This window comes from Diprion similis, chromosome 7 (genome assembly GCF_021155765.1).
Source record: "Diprion similis isolate iyDipSimi1 chromosome 7, iyDipSimi1.1, whole genome shotgun sequence".
NCBI lineage: Eukaryota > Metazoa > Arthropoda > Insecta > Hymenoptera > Diprionidae > Diprion > Diprion similis.
Window position 1 is genome coordinate 6259867 of NC_060111.1, and position 20381 is coordinate 6280247.

Sequence of the window (20381 nt, forward strand, 5' to 3'; positions counted from 1 at the left end):
TTACAGCCGAAAAACTGCAGATTTTCATCGCCATTTCTCTGCTGCTGGTCCCAGGCTATTTTTCATGTGTTTTCTGAGTTCCTGGGCGTCGAATTAGTCTAAAAAGCGTCATACGGATCGATTCCCAGACAAAAGATTTTTCGGCCAAAAAAAATCCAAGGCTAACCCCTTTGCATTTTTGACGAAAATTTCGACGACTTTGAAAAGTGCTGCAATTAATTCCTTAGGGTACTATTCCGACGTGATTTTGCGAGAGGAATCGATTAATCGCAGTCCCGATACGCTGCGAGCAACACCTGCAAAGTTACAGCCGAAAAACTGCAGATTTTCATCGCCATTTCTCTGCTGCTGGTCCCAGGCTATTTTGCATGTGTTTTCTGAGTTCCTGGGCGTCGAATTAGTCTAAAAAGCGTCATACGGATCGATTCCCAGACAGAAGATTTTTCGGCCAAAAAAAATCCAAGGCTAACCCCTTTGCATTTTTGACGAAAATTTCGACGACTTCGAAAAGTGCTGCAATTGATTCTTTAGGGTACTATTCCGACGTGATTTTGCGAGAGGAATCGATTAATCGCAATCCCGATACGCTGCGAGCAACACCTGCAAAGTTACAGCCGAAAAACTGCAGATTTTCATCGCCATTTCTCTGCTGCTGGTCCTAGGCTATTTTTCATGTGTTTTCTGAGTTCCTGGGCGTCGAATCAATCTAGAAAGGTTCATACAAATCGATTTCGAACCGAAAAATTTTCGGCTTAAAAAATGACCAAAAACGTAAGGCTAACCCCTTCGGTTTTTTTCCGATAATTTCGCCTATTCTGAAAAGTGCTGCAGCAAATTCTTTGAGGCACTATCACAACGTAATTTTGCGAGAGAAATCGATTGAGCGCAGTCCGAACGCGCTGCGAGCAACGGATCAAAAGTTACAGCCAAAGAACGTAGGTCGTATTTTTTCAATTTTTCCGCTGCTGGTCATTGCGTCGTAATTTCTCTGCTGTTAGTCCTTCGCTATTTTTGCTGTTATTTCTGACTTTCTGGGCGTCCAATCAAGCAGAATGGGTCACACGAATTGATTTGGAGACGAAAAACTTTCGGCTCCGAAAATCACGAAAAAAGTAAGACTTTGAAAAGCGCCGAAATTAATACCTTAGGGCACTTTCCCTTATATAGCGCAGTCCCAATACGCTGCGAGCTGCGGATCAAGAGTTCTTACGAAAAAACAAGAAATTTCATTCTCAAAACTACTGCTTTTGGTTCTCCTCTAATTACGATAGCTACCCGCGTTTCTGGGTGTCGAATGAGTCCTGATCGCCTCACGTAAATTGATCCCATAGACGTAAGGTTTTTTCTCCTCAAAAATAAACAACCTTGGCTATTCATCGATCAATTCTTTGATACCTTATATTGATCTAAGTTTGCGAATACGCATAGATGAAACGGTTCAGAGCCACAGCGAAAAACTACGACAATTCTTACTATAACTTTATTTTTTTGTCCGCCGCAAAGCTTTAAGCCTATTTTACATTTCTTCAAGTCAGATGTGTATTCAAATATTTCAAGAAAGAGCAGGCCCACACTATGAGCCAATGATCCAACTTTTCGGCTGAAATACCTGTAATTTGCGATGGATTCTCGAGAATGTGGGAAAAAATACCCACACTTATAGCTTAAACGTTTCGTTTATTCAACCAGCCTTAATTGTAATACAAGTGTTTTACGTGTCGGTGAGTACTTCACTAACAAACTTACAAATACACCTAAAGTGAAAGACCAAGAGGACTGCAGAAATTTGATCAAATATTACATAAGAAATCAAATTTTCATCTGTCGACATTGGTGTAGTATATATTAGTTTAGGTAGAATATGAAAAATACTAATCATTCAATTAGATAGAAATGATGATGTTACTTGAGCTATACTACGCGGATGATCGCACAAGGTCCCCAGATGAATTTGGTCTAGTTTTTTTTGTAACTTTCCAAAAGTGCGTCATATTTTTGATCAAGTGTGACCCAAACTCTTTCCGTGCGTTGAATAGTTCCATCGTAGATCTCGGGGTAGCCTTGATTTATGGAAAACCAAATTCATTGTAATTATAACATTTCATGATACTGAGATATAATGTAACTCAAACATTAAAACGAAATGTATAAGCCTGCAAGTAAATTGTATTGAAATAAATACTAATCTTGTAGGACGAACGTAATATCATATGAATCACACGAATAAACTTTACACAAAATTAAATAGATGTTATGATTGATTTGCTCATAATAATCAGCTCATGACCTCGACTGTATAATGTATTATCTATCAATAATAAATCAAATCCCCGTCCACCTAGTAATGTAATAACGAAAATTTTACTCGGCTTAGATTATTAATTAGAAAACTGAACTGTTCATCGCTTCGTCCTGCATTTTTTATTTTGAATCTCCACGAATCGTTTAACTCTTGCAACGTTCATTTATATTATATTCTATTCTTTTTTTTGTAACTACAGTGTTTGCATTTAAGGCACTCGGGCGCACTCTAAGTAAACAGACAATGAAATGAAAATATTGATTTACCCATTCACGAATTAATTGCATAATTTTCCCTTTTACAAATTTCCCTATAATTCCAACTTCTCATTACTTGTAGTCTCATAATCTCCAACGAATGGCAATTTGCCAAATAGCAACGTGTGTAAGAATTTTCAAGCTTGATTTAGAAATCATGTTTTAAAAAATAGTACATTTTTAACGAAATTGTGATGGGTTAAAGATTGTTGTTTCTCCATCTGATCGGGATTATCGTGATCCCACGTCGCAAACTCTCTATTACCGACAGTCAGCACAGTCGGCTAAACAGAGCGTTAAACATTCAACCGAACACGGATTATAGAAACGTCAGCCGGTGTTTGATGACGTGTATGAGGTGGAAGCTGTTAACTGTATCCCGGTGAAAACAACCTGCGGCAACCAGAATCATTAAAGTATTATAAATTTAAAAAATTTCCAACATGTTACGATCAACTTTGATCGTGATATTGATAATATTTTCGAGCTGCACAGCCTCTCCTCTCGAGACCGTAAGCGAAGACGAACTCCTAAATCTTATCAGAACTGAGAAATACGTCGTGGTTTATTTCAGTAAGTTTTTTACGAAACTTTCCCCAAATTTTTATCTCATTTAATGAACTAACATGTACAATATTCCTCAAATTACACCAACATCTGATCCTTAATCCGACAGATAATCTATCTCACGTTAACCTGACAAAAAAAATAATTCTGGAACCTTTATCGATCCTCATTTCGCCCGCTTAAATGTTGTCAGAACGCAGCGTCACTCAAACTCGCAACACTTTCTATTGCAGCGAAAAAAGACTGCGAGCAGTGCGACACCATTGAAAACGAGCTGGTCCATTTGAGAGAAGATTTGGTTGACTCGTTGGGAGCGTGGGTCGTCAAAGCGATAAGCAGTCAACTGGTGCGTCTCTATAGTCCGAACAAGGAACCGGCGCTGGTATTCTTCAGGCAAGGAATACCCTTGCTTTACGACGGTGAATAACGATCTTTAATATGCATATAGGATACTTAAATCTGAACATAAACTATGGAAATGACTCTAAATAATATTGCAATATTTGTCAAAACAATATTTGTCAACTCATCTTTATCTTCTTACAGGACTATTAACGAAATTCGATGACGAAAAGCTGCTCCAAACTTTTACTGATAATAAGGAACCCGTCGTCAAGGAGCTTACCGATGATACTTTCGAACACTTGACTCAAGCTAGCAGCGGTGCCACTACAGGCGATTGGCTCGTTATGTTGTAAGTGATCCGGTCAATTCTTTATTTTGTATAACATCAAGGAATTCGTTACTTAGAAGTCACAGACTTTTTCTTCATTTCCTAAAATGTTCTATTTTATCAATGTTTGGAGCATCAATACGACGAATCATTGAAAAATAAGTATATCGAAAAGGAATAGGATTATTACTAACAGACTTTATATAGTATTATGGCATTATAATATTTCTACTTTACAGTACTTATGCCATAAAACAGTTTTTGGTAAGTTTTGTTGTTTTTCAGATGTGAAGTTTGATCACAAGTCTCATTTAGATGATAGAACTTTTCATAGGTACTTTATAAAAGAGCTTCATCTACGGTGAAAAGAAGTTCTTGTTAGGAATTTTTTATTTACTCCCACTTCTCATGTCTGCGTTCAAGATTTCAATTTTTTTTAAAACAGTTACAGTACTGACTGCGTGGATTGCCAAAGGCTGGGTGCGGTCTGGGAAGCGGTGGGAGCTGAGTTAAAGCAAAGGCTAAATGTGGCACGTGTAAACAAACAAACAACAGGCGCGTCAACTGGTAGAAGATTCAATGTGTTTGAAGTTCCTACGTTTATCCTGTAAGTCTTGACCTTGTAGACGCAAGTCGACGTTTTCATTTCTTTCAGAATATCAAAAACTGGCAAAAGTAAAACATTTTATTACCAGCGACTAAAAATTTATCGCTTCAATCTTTGTGCATTACTTGAAAAATCTAATACTTAAATTCCCGTTTTCAGATTCAGACAAGGTAAAATGTATCGTTATCACATTCCGAAGTACGATGTCAAGTCTTTCGTTTCCTTTGCAAAAGACTGGTGGAAAAATTCTCATGGTGAACGAGTTCCAGTTCCGCAAAGTCCTTTGTAAGCATAACTTTGAATAATTACCATGATTCGAAATTATCGCGATTTAAAATAATGCCTAAGAAAACTGGGGAATAATTGACATGATGAAACATACAGTGCATAAACGATGAACAGTTAAGGTCGAGTTTCACTATCAAATTCGAAGTGTTTATTATTTTGGTGCTAAGAAATAATAAAGACACAAAATCGACCCGGGTATGGTGTTAAAAGTTTTGATGTCTGAAGACATTTTTTTATTACAAATATTTAACGGTGAAAAGTAATCTTTGCTTAATTAACAATTAGACAAAGATCTAATAGCCAATAATCAATGTAATACAACAAGCGTTGATAGAATTTTTATCCATAAATATACATGTATAATTTTTTTAATTGTGCTTGTTACTCGTAGCTTTTGAAGCTAGCGGTGCATATTTCCATCCATTTTTCCCTCATTAAAACTATATTTGGCAATGTAAAGAATAATTTTCAATCGCTTTCTACGAGTAAAGCATTTTTTTCGTCTTCGTATTATTCTTTCATTGCGTGAACACAATATCGACAAGACAAGGCCCGAAATTATCTCCTCAAACTACGTATGACTTTTTTATACACACGATAGGCACTAATAGTTTCTACAGGATAGTATTCTAGAAATTTTATCAATAGTTTTCAAATCATTCAAATAATCAACTACTAAAATCGGCAATAAATTCATTAGCCATTAATCGCTATTCAACCTATTTGTTAATACTAAGATACATGACTTTGTGAACTGTGATTAGAGAAATTTGATAAAGGTCAATTGAGAAAAGAAATTTGTTTAGTAATGCTAACATTGCTTTCTGTTTCAGTGACGACTTTACGCTTTTGATTGCAAATTTCTTGCGTGAAAATCCGTGGGTAATGAAGCTTGGCAGTATAACGATCGGTGTTGTGGTTATTGTTTCCGTAGCATCGAAACTGAGACGCAAGTCCGAAGTTCCTACCAAAAAAGGAAAGTGAAACCGTCTCAGAGACTCTATTTTGCAAAACGGACATGTATATATGTACACTTGAATAACACAGCGTTGAATCATCATTCGCATTAGGATCAATTCGATATATAAGACAAGAGTTATTATTTAGTACCCCACGAATCTTTGAGTTGGATTGACAAATTTTATGATATGAAATAGGTATTGTATATTGTGTCTCTATTGCCAAAAACTATCATTTTTCTACGTGTGCTACTGCAATAAATATTTTTATCTATAAATACTAGCCTAAATTTCTTCTAATCAACATCCTCCGCTCATTTTACTACTTAGTGCTACACTAAACGCACGACAACAATGGAACACTTCTGAGTTATCATAGTTCTACTATTTTTTTGATCACATGTCGAACACGTTATTATTGTACAAATAGCTCCTTATTGATTCAACTAATTTACCTCTGGATGAGCGCAAGCAAGTCAAGCAATTACCCAAGAAGTAACGATACAAGTTCAGTTTTGTATTAAAACTCTTGTCGATTCTCAGCAATATGGCAGAAAACTTTCCACATGGAATCCTTTCCACATGACTTATAGTTTATAAATTTTTACACTATAACTCTGCAGTGTGTTCAGTCGAAACAATCTGCAATATAATAGCGTACAATTAATAATTTACTTTATTGATTGAACTTAATAGTTAATGTACCAAAGACCTCAGCACTCAGTTTATAATAAATAAGATGGAACCAACCACGTTTATACGCAACGTGGTGTCCGTTATGAGAAACGCAAATCAACTTTGCAATTAGACACATGCATTAAAATTACTGCAGAGCTGAATGAAAAGGAACAAAGTTCAAACACGTCCTCGTTTGTATTCCGTTATTCTTAAAGCACCAAGATTGGTTTCAGATGAAACCCTGTGTTAAAAAAATATATTCACTCCCCCGTGCATAAAAAATACAAAACTGTAGTACTTATTCAAAAGAGGAATTTGGCAAGCTATTGCGGAATGTACAATGTACCTAAAACCACTGCCATACTATTATCTAAATATAAAATACAGGTGCGATTGCATTGAAAGATATGACATTGCTTGCGAGTATCCCAAAGAAGGTAACAGTAAATTTATCCAGGGCAGTGTTTTACACATAGGCAGTCTGTCTACGATACTGAGAATGATCTAACAAAATCTTCAACATTTAGTTTACCATAATTATGAGATTTGATTGTCAAAAACGCGACTGATTTTTCGACATGCTCTCAAGGTCTTCAGTCAGTGACAATTAGGATCTAAACTGAATAACAAAAAAAGTGTAAGACAGAACAGCTGCTCAGCTTTTTCAACTCTATATGTATAGCATAAAACAGCATCCACACATCACAAATAACAATTAAAGACCCTGGTACGAAGCGCATAATTATATGAAGCTTGGTCCATCTGCGATTAGAAATCGTAAGAAGTTATACATTATCAACAGAGATGTTTACTCTGAATACAGTCTTAGGGTTATTCAATAAAGTCCTGATGTTATTCTCAAACTTTTCTTGAATGGACGAAAACTCCATCATATTGCTGGGCTTGGACTCGATCCAGAGTCTATCGAACTCGTACATAAGATAGCAGTAAAACTGATGAAATACTCTAACGGTTGGCAAGGTCTTAGCAGCGTTGTAGACGTGCGTTTTTGCCGATCCATCCCTGAGTAGCCTGAGCGCCATGCTAGTGAGATTAATTCCAACAATGGCAAAGGCATATCCATATCTGGGATGAATGGAATGCAATAGAACGTGCTTAGCGGCGGTGGGGAATTCCTGAGCAAAGTAAACAAGATTCTCGAGTCCCAGTATTCCCATGCCGCGAAAATCGGTCTTTGGATCGTCGCCCTGAAAGCCGATATCTTGCCACTGTTTTGTGACGCGTCCTTCGAGCGGCTCGTGCGGCATGAGCAAATTCCAGAGCTTTAGCAGCATCAATTCGTGCTCCGCATTGTCCGCGTCGTAGGCCGTCTTTCGAAGCTCCTCGACATGGACACACAGCTGACGATAACCCCAGATGAGCTCGACACATTTCCCGAATGACCTTGCAAAGTCTGGATGAGCGACAGGGTTTATTTTTTTGGTAACCAGCACCGTCCTGATCGCCTCTTCGAGTATCCCTCGCTCTGATTTGGTGGTTATTTCCCGCCTGTCGCTAACACTGTCCAGGTAAAGAACTAGCGACTTTATATCCGGGTTTCGGGAATTCCTGAGGCTCTCCTCGACCGCGCAAATCCTTCGAGCTCCCGCCGGCTCGCCGTAGCAAATTCGCTGGAGTTCACACATCTGCGTTGTACGATGCAAAAACCATTTGATCAACGGTCGGAAATACCAGCATAACAACGACCATAAGTAGCGATACATCTTGTCGGCGATCGGCGAGTATTTTAGAAACTTCACTGTCACCCCCGGCGCTCTTCGACGCTCAAATCTACTTCGTCACCGTCGCTGTGCAACCCCTTCATTTCACTGTTGATGGTTTCAACCCCTTCCGCGAGGATATTTCAGGAGGGATATCGATCGGCATCACTTTTATGGAAAAGAAAAACGCTGACGCTTCGAGCAACGTCGAAACAACTGGAAAGACCGCGCAGCTCGATATGACTGGAATTTGTTGAGGTTAAGATACGCTGAAGACGGGAGTTTGATTGCTGTATTGATGTATACAGCCCGTAGACATGGAATGGCGGAATTTGACCGAACGATTGTCAATTGTTATTCCTTGATTATGAATGGAATATGTTTCGGCGCTAAATTTGAATTTCTGCGTGGCACACAACGTTTAAAAACAACTGGAAAAACCGCGTACCTTGATATAAGCTCGATATGATTGGAATTTGTTGTGGTTAACCTACACTGTGGAGTTTGATCGTGGTATTGACACAGACGTATAAGAATACAGCCTGTAGACCCAGAACGGTAGAATTGACCGAACGCTTGTTCATTTGTCATTCCTTGTTTATTAGCAAAAATTTGTTTCAGCGCTAAATTTAGATTTCTGCGAGTCCCAGATAACTGCGATTACAAAATTTAGTTATAAGAATGAGCACTTTAGCTTCGAAACAATTCTAATTGATAGTTTTATTGGCGTTCGGCGAATATACTTATACTGAAAATACTACAGATACGCCAAGAAAATAAAACAACAGGTCCAATACTCGATTGGAATAATTTATTATGCAACAAACATATACTGCACAAGACGCATCACGTTACACACAAAAAAAAAACTGTAAATTTTGTATGAATGATAAATCGTGAAAATACAAACGCTCAAGGATTTCCATTCATGAGTGATGTGGACAGATTGTAATTCGAAGTCTCCCAATGAAGCGGATTAGCCGCAGCACCGTTCACACTCTTCAAATTATAATCAGATTCGGTGATCCAACTTGGACTGCTATGTATACTGGTCGACAGATAATCGGATTGACCGAGATTAAATTTTGCGACGAAAATTTCTGGCGCCATATTGACCTCAGCGTCGACCTTTGCGACACGCGGTATATTACAGTACGAAGTCCTTGTGTAACCATTTTGAGATGAAAAGGACAAGGATTTCTGAAGCTGGTCCGAAGGATTACCCGATTTGTCAGCGTCGCCACCGCAACGATCGTCGCTGTACCATTGCGAAACCATTTGCTTCAAGGGCTGAAGGGAATTCGCGTTCTGCCTAATCTTTTCCAACTCTTCGTCGCAGAGACGTTCGACTTCCATCAATTTGTGACGATAAGTATTCGCCGCCAGCTGACGACGCATGTTGTATCGTTTTTCAGCCTGAGCTAACGCCAGGGCATCCTGGTACTTTGCAAGTTTTTTTTCGTACTCCAGTATCGTCAATTCACTCAGCGTTTGTTCTGGATTCACGTCTAGAATATCACCTGCAAAATAAAAGTGTACAAAGCTACGTAGTAACTAAAGCTCAACTGAAATTCAATCTATAATTCAAGACTTTCGAATACGCCATCTTGTGACGAAGCGTGAAATGGTACACCAAACGAGTCATATTTAATTTTGAAAATTCTTCATTATCAAATTTGTAACTCCGTACTCGTTTAATATTCCAGACTAGAAGCCCGACAGCTTGCACGAGGTTTTCTGCGCTTCGATGCTAATACAATTCACCAAAAACGATCAGCTGATTATTTTTTTCGGCGCCATATTGCCGAGCCACGATCATATACGCTCATTATATCTCAATAAAAACATGCTAAAAATTGAATTGTAAAATCTGTCTACGAATCAGGATGTTTCGAAAGCACATCATGTGCGTTCTGAAACTGACAAGCAGTGATAAAAACTCCCTAGATCAGCGTTAGAGCTAGTCACGAACTCGACTGTGCAAAAGAGATTTAAAAAAATTGCTGACCGCACTAGGAGATAATTTCGGAACGCACCCATTGAAACAAATTCGAAGAGTTTGAAAAGAATTTGAATTTTCGGGAAATAAATTCAAGCCATTTGACGCAAAACCCTTAATTCTACATACGTGAACAGATACTTGCCATAGTTGGTCGTGTGATTGTAGTAATTAAATTGGATGTTGTCTAAATCGTTGGAAAGAGGAGATTCTGCGGCATATGCTTCAGCCGCTGCGCGTGCTGCAGATGTGGCTTCTTCAAGAGCTAACAGGTCGCTTTTTTCTTGAAGTATTTGAAACTCGTCCCGTTCTTTTCGCCAGAGAGAAAGTTCTCTCTGCAATTCTCCTCTCAGAGATTGCACAACTTTATTTAATTCGGATATTCGTTCTTGAAGGATTTTATTTCTTTCCAAAATTTCATCGGACTTAGGCGAAACGGTTTCCTCACTAATTACGGTTTCTTCAACAATCGTATCTTTGGACGGCGGATCTTCACGATTTTCGATAACCTCCGGTATTTTTTTTGAATCTTCACTATCATTTGTAAGATCATTTACTTGGGAAAAATTTTGCCGATCATAAACCGAGCTGCATGCCGCCGAACCGCTACTTTCGTCCCTCGAAAAAGATTCCTCGCTATAATCATCCTTGTCGATCTCTTGTACAAACTTTTGGTCCGCTTTGTCTTGAATCGACTCATCCGAATTACTATCCGTCAATATATTCGACACCGATGTGACTTCTTTGTCCATTTAAAATTTTCGTAATTTACTAACGGTTATATTTATGTAATCTACTTTTCAAGCGATTCATTAATAACCATTCACGAAGACGCGTAAAAGGTTCAAAAAATTGGATACATATTTTTTTGTAAATAAAAACTTGAAGTCTTAGTCATATTGTTTTTCAATGACAGCTCGTACTCGATGACATATGCGAACATCCACCATACCGCATTCGTACGTTGGGAAACAGAACAAACATGATTCAGAGTTTGTTCAGAAAACTCGAATGTGAAACGGCAATAAAATCGTTTAAAGATTGACATGCAAGAGTTACAAATCGATCGGAAGTAATCGTCATTGATTGAACGGACATTCCATATAGACTGGGTCCAATATATTTTGTACCACGAGTTTTTTGCACACGAGAATTTTACAAATTTCGAGATATCTCAGCACAAAATATGACTAACAATGTAATTCAAATCTCAAACAATTTCAAAATATTGTCACATCCACGATGTGTGAACCGCATTTTACACACCGTAGATATTGTCGTCTATTTTGAAAAGGTCAAAATCCGCGGGTGTCGATTTGAGTTAGCATACATATTTTTGTCATACATACCAAATAAATTATATACTGATGTTAATAATATAAAAATGATTCTGTCTTTTTCACGGTATATTCATTTGAAAGATTAATCGAGCTCTAAAGAATATGTACTATTATACTCAATTGTGAGATCGTATATGAATAAAAACTTGTAGTTGACGTGTTACGTGAATAAAACTTAAAAAAATAAACCAATATACGTCCCTTTGCTTTTAAGAATTGCAAAAGAGTGTGAACTTGTCGCTTAGACCCTATTTTCATTAGACACGCGATATTTTGAGAATAGAAATTAGGGTAGATCAACTGTTGAGAGTTGAACGAGGATAAGATGACGCTTATTGATAGAGATGATATATCGATGAATAAAAATGAACATGTCTCAAGCGCTACATATAACCGGGTTTTCTTGAGTAGGCTAAAAAGACCAAGTTTCTCGAACCTGTATTAGTTTGAAATAGTTGTAATAGTTAAGTAGTATTAGTATTATGCTGCTAATTATACAGTAATCTCAATGCACGTTTACTTGACATCAAAACCATGGAATTTCAAGTGTTGACAATCGTAACGAAGGAGAATAAACTCAAGCGAAGAAGATTCTATGAGTATTGAAATTATTGTGTTTGTACTTATAATTTTTTCCGAAACGTTCCTGACAACTGGTCTTGTGAAATTTCAAAAGCCATTAAACAGAACATATTTATGCGAAAGAAATATAAACTGAAGTCTAAGAACCGGTTGAATGTAAAGTGCAAGTTTTGAGGTCACCAATATCAATGTATACACGTGTTACACGTGGGTTTTAATTTTCGAAATGCTATATAACTGTAATTTTAGAGTGGTGATAAAAGAATGGATCGCAAACTTACAATTATTCAATGAAGACAAAAGTTATACAGAAAAGAACGGGATTACAAATTTATTCGATGATTATATTTGTAAAAATTGAGTAACCGGTGAATAATCACGATTATCACTGATTGCGAACGTCGGAATATTAAGTTACACAGCTGGGGCTCTTTTGATGTTTAGAAGAGATCTCCGATCATCTGTGAAAATAATGCGTTTTTGACCAAACTTTGAATGCGTCACACGTATTGGTGCGTGATTGCAAAACCAAGTTCACGCCCAGGTCCTTCCGGGTTAATAGGTCAACAGCGAGTTAATGTACAGACGAAAGAGATGTGTTTCACTCTTTGCATAAGAGTGCGGAAAATCCGTGCGGATGAATCTGCGAAGAGTGTATAAAAGCCTTTATCGAAAATTGGTTAACTCACTATTTCACAAATATCCAGTTTGCCAGCATGAAAATCACTATCGTGGAACTCCTGCTGATCGCCGGTAAGTTCTCATCTCTAAATAAAGCTTTTCAATATTAGCACTTTGTCGAATATCGAATGTAAATAAGCGCGTGAATCGTTTTCACAACAATTTATGATATTGAACGAAATTGGATTGTAGTTACTCAACACATCTCTTTGCGCGTGGGTAGGCAACGTATTTTTCGATTAGAAACTAATTTGTTCTTCATCATTAATTGTTTCAGCCACGGCGACTGCTATCGAATGGACCGATCTCCGTGGTAATTCATACTTTACAATAGGAATGAGAATGACATAGTTGTTGTTCATTCGTTCCACTTCTCTTCACGATTTAACTAACTTTTCTCTGTTACTAAATTTCAGTGACGTGGAAATCACCGTCGCTTGATCCATGCCACTTGTCGAGCTATTACCAGATGCCCCGTACAAAAGCTGATGCCATTTCCGATGGCTGGGTTGAAGTATCAGGTGTCACTTCCTTGAATTTGGCCGTGTATTGCCGGGAAGGCGATGGTCGCGTCTGTCTTGAATACGATACTTATGGGAACATTGCCGCTGTACAGGTAATCGTTAATTGCGTTTTATCATTCTTACAATTAGCCAAATGGCTGCATGCTGTGCAGAAATTACCAAAGGCCACGCGGTTGGTGAAATTGGATAAATGTAGACGTGTATCATTGATCATTTTCTAGGCGGCCATACTCTACAGCGATATTGCAGATCTGCAATGTAAACACAATTTATCGATATACAACCATTACCAGATTAAAACAATATTCAACCAAAAGTACCTGGCCGGTACCGTTTACTTCATATCCCCAGGTTAGTGGCTACATTTCCTCTTACTGCAAGCATACAGTATACATTAGGGTGGGCCAAAAAAAAAAAAATTTCTGTTACCGTGAAAATATCCTTTAAGATGATGAAAAACAAATTCTGTGAAAGTTTGAGATCTTAACATTAATATTAAGAGAGACCTCTTCACGATTTTTGACATTTTTTTTTGGCCCACTCTAGCATACATTTAACATTGTTATAAATTTTTTTGCTGCACAAATTTATCTCGCCAGTCAGATTCTACTTTCTGTGACGACAGATTAGTGTCATAAGACGGTTACAAAATACCCTTATACAGCTAATTAGTTTTCTTTTTATCAATTGACGGTTAAATTATTGGTAATATTTTTTGGCTATTGTTTCGTTGGTAAAAGTTTGTACTGCAGTGAAATCCAATGTAAAAAATTTTCCGAGACAAAATTATCGATTCAGTAAATAGTTCTTTAGATATGTAGTTTTCGACTTTATCGATGAAGCCCATATCCATCTGTATCATTATCTTTCCAGAGATTATTGCAGCTGGTGGACGATGCAAAACGAACGGTTTGACCGGTTCTGACGGAATATGGATTGAAACAAAAGACGGATACATGAAAATTCACAGAGAGATATCACGTTTGGATTCTGCGTGGACGAAAGAAAACTGCGTTCCTACAATGGGTAATCCACTAATGATCATAGAATATTTTCAATTACTAATCAAGGCGAAATGTCGATAAGAATATCCGCTATTTCATGCGAAACATACTCAAACAGAATTCACAATTATATCCACGAAGGTGTTCGACGTAGGTGGATGTTATTTCAGTCTGAAACGAGTATCAATGACTGACTACTTATTAAATATTTTCTACGTATTTTAGGCACTCACTATTTTTACGGCATGGATAAATCTTCCGAGTGTTCAGCCCTCCAGCCTTGGTTCTTGTTGGCGCAAGATGGCCAGCTGAGTGGCGTTGGACTTCAGGGCTTCGGTCAGACGACTTACAGAACTAGAAACTATTACGAGACCATTCCATTGGCCTTTGTCAAATCCGTAATCCCGACGGCCCCAGAGTGTTTCATGAATTGGGCTGCGGAATACGGTGTAATTTCGATGCATATTTACTTCTCTTCCCAGCCGTGGGAAATCCAATGTTAATACAACAATACATGTGCAATTATGATTCTCGATTAATAAAATTGTATAAATAAGCTGAAATATTTGTATTCGAACTTTCAATTTAGACCTCATATTGGACTTCCAATAACTCGAATTGACCTCCGTGTTGACACTTTCATAGATAGTATCCTCCTAGTAGCCCTTGAACTAAGACGTAACTATTGAAGTTTTCAGTTGAGGCTGAAAAAGATTAGGTACATTGTTTGAAACTTTAAAAATAAGGGAGCAAAGTCAGAACAGCGAAAACATTTAATAGATTGATTAAAAAAATTTGAAATGGAGAAGTAAAGGTTAAAAAACTGAAAAAAGATAAGACTTCGTATCACTGAACGGATGGCGCCACAAATTCCAATATCTTTTTTCAGATCCAAATACTTTGAAGTGCTGATGATAACATTTTATTAGTATTTAATTTTCCGAGTCACTACACGCACCATTGGGAATTTAGGATCGTGGTCATAAAATACAATGAAGTACGAAAGAGAAATAAATTTCCAGTGAATGGCAATTTTGTGTCAAAGTTAAAGTTATGTGATAGTATGATCAAGAATGATTTCCAACGTATACCCGTTTTTCATTCTTCCACAACACTGTGACTTGTTTAGTTTCTCCATATCGTTTTTCAACTTTCATTGCTAGGGTCACTCTATTCAGATGTTCAGTATTCTCGATCAATCTTGCTCCAGTTTAATTCTGTAATCAGGAGAACGGCCACAAAATTCTGTTTAATTTATCATCAACAGATGTAATTTTCGCGTATTCTGTATCATCTCAAGTCTTGGAAAACGTTATCGATGAAGTAGAATATTCTACTCAAAATCGCAAGAAAAAGTGACACATCCGGCTTTTACGTAAAATATACTACGTAAAATATAGAATTTACTTTCCAAACGGCAACAACCACTGTGTGTCAAATAAAATCTGCTATATTTATAGTAAAAGACATAGTTGACATGGGTATTTTTGTCCAAAGACCTCGATGTGTAAATGAGCAAGCTATGAAAAAGAGAATCGACATGGCCAGAACCTCAAGTTGCGTAAAACAATGAAAATTGGAGACACAAAACTCCGATAAAAATTCGACAACTCTATCTTGCTACTGTTCTATGCCTCTTGTGTTGTGTTGACAGATGAACTTATCGTACATACACTGATGGAATAACGTGACAGCCTGAACAACGCGATCTGGATGCTGGAATGACGGAGCGTGTGTTTTCCCTCCGACTGCTCAGAAGCGAGTCTAGAAATCAGATACCAGAAACGCCGAGCGAGCTGCGCGCGAGGCGGTCCGATGGTAACCGAATTGCCACAGCACGTGGCGTCAGGCGTAAATCTGAAGTCCGACGACATTTGACCGAATGGAATATGCGTGAAAGTAAATCAAAAATGACTGAAAAAAAGGTAGACTCAGTCTTTTGACGATGTATAAACAAAATATTGAAACTCATGATATAATGTTATCAGTTACGCGTCCGCACGACCCTTCTATGTATAAGTATGTATCAAGATTTGCAAATATAGGTATTTGGATATGTATAGATTTACTAACAACGGCTCCTGATTTTTACAGGGTGTAGTTACTTTTTGGATCGATTTTCTGAATCTAATAGTATCAGAAATGTCCAATTTTATTCAAGGCAGTAATCTTTATCCTGAATTCGTGGTGGTAGACAAGTCATCCTCTAGGCTGATATGCTGTCATCAACGTTTTACGGCTCAATTAATCACTTTATATCAAATTGACGTCATCGTCACATCATTTTTGTAGGCCTTTTTCAAAATGATTTACCGAATGAAATACAATGCGAAATACCCAATTCGATTACAGACAAAAACATGAATACGTCATCATAGTTTCCACGGAGCTTATCCAAATGGGGTGAAATACGCCAACGATGTTTCCACAGTTCTAATTGTACTGGCAAAAAAGGCGATATAATCGAATCGGTTCATCTAATGTACGACCACATTGGTGTTTCCCAGCAATTGTATAAGACTGCATAATCGTATGCCTGAAGTGCCATATTACTCAAAATGTCAGCGAACCGTTGAGAAGGATGAAGGCACCCGGTGAATAATAATACATGAACAGTTGTGATATGAATTTTCAATATTCAATCGCTTCCAAGTTTTTGTATATTATACTGAAGCCAACAAATTCAGTGAAATAAATAATCTTATTGTTAACGGCACCTCAGATAACTTCTGGATTAAGATAAAGACTAAAAAGTGAACGCACTTGAAGCGTTGAAGCATTTTTGAAACATTCTTTCAAATTAATGAATTATAACAAAAGTTGTACAAAAACTAACGGGACTATAACTTTACTCGTTTGATTATGTTCATAAAAATTGAGTAACTGGAGAAAAATCACGTTTATCAATGGTTGCGGACGTGGGAAAAAGTTACGCAACTCAGGCTTGTTTGATGATTAGAAGATATCTGGAATCACGTGTAAAAATACTGAGTTTTTGACCAAACTTTGAATGCGCCATACGTACAGCTGCATCATTGCAAAGCCGAGTGATGGATTGTAAATAAATTGAAAGTCCATCACGTAAGTGCGCATAGTTTAATATTTAATTAATTGTTGAAACAAAAGCGATGGATAGAGAAAAGCAAAATGCCTGAAAAGTTTTGTCCCAATTGAAGAGTTTGTAAATGACGTGCAAAGCATTAATTTTTACGTGCAACTGCATCGTTGTAAACCCTGTTATAATTTAGCGATGAAATTTTCAATCCGCTATAGATTAACGTTCCGTCAAATTCAACTTGTATTCGGAAGCTCCGGTCTATTCCGTATTTGAAATGACAAAAATTAATAAGTCATCAGCGAGTTAAAGTAGAGACGAAACCGATATGTTCCCTCTCCGGTACGAAAAATCTGTGTGGATGAGTCTGCCCAGACAGTATATAAACCCTCGTCAAAAAATGCTCGATTCACTGTCTCACAAATATCCAGTTTGCCAGCATGAAGATCACTATCGTGGAACTCCTACTGATCGCTGGTAAGTTCTCATCTCTGAATAGAGCTTTTCAATAATAGCACTTTATCGAATATCGAATGTAAATAAGCGCGTGAACCGTTTTCACGACAATTTATGATATTGAACGAAACTGGATTGTAGTTACTCAACACATCTCTCTGCGCGTGGGTAGGCAACGTATTTTTCGATTGGAAACTAATTTGTTCTTCATCATTAATTGTTTCAGCCACGGCGACTGCTATCGAATGGACCGATCTCCGTGGTAATTAATACTTTACAATAGGAATGAGAATGACATAGTTTTTGTTCATTCGTTCCACTTCTCTTCACGATTTAACTAACTTTTCTCTGTTACTAAATTTCAGTGACGTGGAAATCACCGTCGCTTGATCCATGCCACTTGTCGAGCTATTACCAGATGCCCCGTACAAAAGCTGATGCCATTTCCGATGGCTGGGTTGCAGTATCAGGTGTCACTTCCTTGAATTTGGCCGTGTATTGCCGGGAAGGCGATGGTCGCGTCTGTCTTGGATACGATACTTATGGGAACATTGCCGCTGTACAGGTAATCGTTACTTGCGTTTTATCATTTTTACAACTAGCCGAATGGCTGGGTGCTGTGCAGAAATTACCAAAGGCACTCGGTTGGAAAAATTGGATAAATTTAGACGTGTATCATTCATTTTCTAGGCGGCCTTACTCTACAAAGATGATGCAGATCTGTGAAGGGTATACAATTTGCCGTTAATGAACTATTACCAGATTAAAACAATATTCAACGAAAAGTACTTGGCCAGTACCCTTTACTTTATATCCCCAGGTTAGTGGCTATATTTCCTCTCACTACAAACATATATGTATACATTCAACATCGTTATTCCACTTTCTGTGAAATCAAACTAATATTATTATACGGAAAAAAAATATCTTTACACAATTAATTTGCTTACTTTTCATCAGTGGCAAATAGTTTCTTCGATTTCTGGTTTTCGACGTTGTAGGCAAAATCCATATGAATTTAATTATCATAATTTTTCCAGAGACTATTGCAGCTGGCGGACGATGCGAAACCAACGATCTGACCGGCAATGACGGAATATGGATTGGAACAAGGGACGGATATATGAAAATCCCCAGAAATGTATCATATTTGGATTCTGAATGGAGGAACGACACCTGCGTTCCTGCAATGGGTGATTCACATTCTTTGATCAAAGAATATTTTCAATCACTAATAAGCGTGAAATATCTATAAGACTACAAAGCTTCCGCTATTTCATGCAAAACAATCCAACAGGTGTAGAGTTTTATCAGCCACATTCAAATAGAATTCACGAGTTGCAATGAAGCTGTACGACATAGATGAATATTGTTCCAATCTGACACGAGTATCCGTGATTATTTATCAAATATTCTTCACCTTTTCAGGCACTCACTACATCCACGGCATGAGTACATCCTCTGGGTGTAAAGTCACCCAGCCTTGGATCTTGATGGCACAAGATGGCCAACTGAGCGGGCTTGCACTGCTGGGATTGGGTAAGCCGACTTACCGAACTCGACACTACTATGAGGACATTACAGTGGCCGGTGTTAAACGCGTATTCACGACGGACCCACAGTGTTTCGTCGATTGGGTTACGGAATACGGTTTAATGTCAATGCACATTTACTTCACTTCCGAGCCATGGGAAATTCAATGTTAATTACAACAATCCATGTGCAACAATTATTTTCGATGAATAAAATTTTATGAATATATCGAAATACTTGCATCTGAACTTTTAATTTATACCTAATGTTAGACTGGATCACTGTGTTGTCACATTTCTGGACGGTATTTAGGTGTCACGCGTAGTAACACAGTTAAGCTAAACAAAAAAAAAACCTATTTCCAGTCTATCGAAGTTTAATCTGCATCTTACAGATACTTTACTAAGTTGCAAATTTGATTTCAATTATGCTTCCAGTCATTTAAACAGTTTCAACTTATTACTGTACTCATGTAGCAATAATTTTTTGTGACATCTATTATCTGAGGTTGTTATAGTTATGATTTTTTCAATTCACTATTTTGTGAGACTAATCTGATTATTTTTTTGATTAATTGATTTTCCAATTACATGCATGATCAATCGCTTGAACTTGAACTTCGCTTCTCGTGTTTCTTTGGTTGAGAGAATTGTCAGAATCTAAATATACAGTTTTAAGTTGAAACCGAGAACAGGAAACCGCAGAATCTAATGTAGTAAATGGAAATTAAACTCAGAATTTCAATCAGAACTTGTGATATAGATATACGAAAGACATACGCCTCTCAAGAGTTTTAACGATGAAAAGAAATATTCCGTGTTGTATGCAAATTCCACAAAGTAGACGTGAATCATCATATTTTATTGTTGATTCAACTCATACGATCGAAGTAATCGGGACAAATTCGTTAAGAAGCTCTTGACGCAATTTGACAGTGTGCAAAGTTGTGTATACAACTGAATTGGTATTGTATAAGCCTGCATAATCGTATGCTTGAAGTACCATATTACTCAAAGTGTCAGTGAACCGTTGAGACGGATGAAGGCACCCGGTGAATAATAATACACGCATAGTTGTGAAATGAATCTTAGATATACATATAATCACTTCAAAGTCTTCGTACATGATACTGAAGCCGGCAGATTTAGTTAAATA

General features: G+C 37.5%; 4 protein-coding genes and 1 pseudogene across 4 annotated transcripts; 3 read left to right on the plus strand and 2 right to left on the minus strand.

Annotated features, from left to right (window-relative positions):
- Nucleotides 1-2892: 2892 nt before the first annotated feature.
- Nucleotides 2893-5933, plus strand: LOC124408084. The gene is made up of 6 exons (XM_046884757.1): nt 2893-3132; nt 3360-3545; nt 3673-3820; nt 4245-4406; nt 4566-4691; nt 5528-5933. The coding sequence occupies exons 1-6, from the start codon at nt 3003-3005 to the stop codon at nt 5676-5678; spliced, it is 903 nt and encodes a 300-aa protein (XP_046740713.1). The 5' UTR covers nt 2893-3002; the 3' UTR covers nt 5679-5933.
- Nucleotides 5934-6509: 576 nt separating this feature from the next.
- On the minus strand, nt 6510-8347 carry LOC124408083 (ELMO domain-containing protein 2). The gene has a single exon (XM_046884755.1). It carries the CDS (start codon nt 8053-8055, stop codon nt 7117-7119), a length of 939 nt encoding a protein of 312 aa, XP_046740711.1. The 5' UTR covers nt 8056-8347; the 3' UTR covers nt 6510-7116.
- A 607-nt stretch (nt 8348-8954) lies between these two features.
- On the minus strand, nt 8955-10856 carry LOC124408085. Its single transcript, XM_046884758.1, has 2 exons — nt 10197-10856; nt 8955-9572 (listed from the first exon to the last, which is right to left on the minus strand). Exons 1-2 carry the CDS (start codon nt 10801-10803, stop codon nt 8965-8967), a joined length of 1215 nt encoding a protein of 404 aa, XP_046740714.1. The 5' UTR covers nt 10804-10856; the 3' UTR covers nt 8955-8964.
- A 1833-nt stretch (nt 10857-12689) lies between these two features.
- On the plus strand, nt 12690-14722 carry LOC124408231. The gene is made up of 6 exons (XM_046885002.1): nt 12690-12726; nt 12932-12967; nt 13071-13270; nt 13400-13529; nt 14052-14204; nt 14408-14722. Exons 1-6 carry the CDS (start codon nt 12690-12692, stop codon nt 14683-14685), a joined length of 834 nt encoding a protein of 277 aa, XP_046740958.1. The 3' UTR covers nt 14686-14722.
- Nucleotides 14723-17677: 2955 nt separating this feature from the next.
- LOC124408233 lies at nt 17678-19450 on the plus strand (annotated as a pseudogene).
- Nucleotides 19451-20381: the final 931 nt, after the last annotated feature.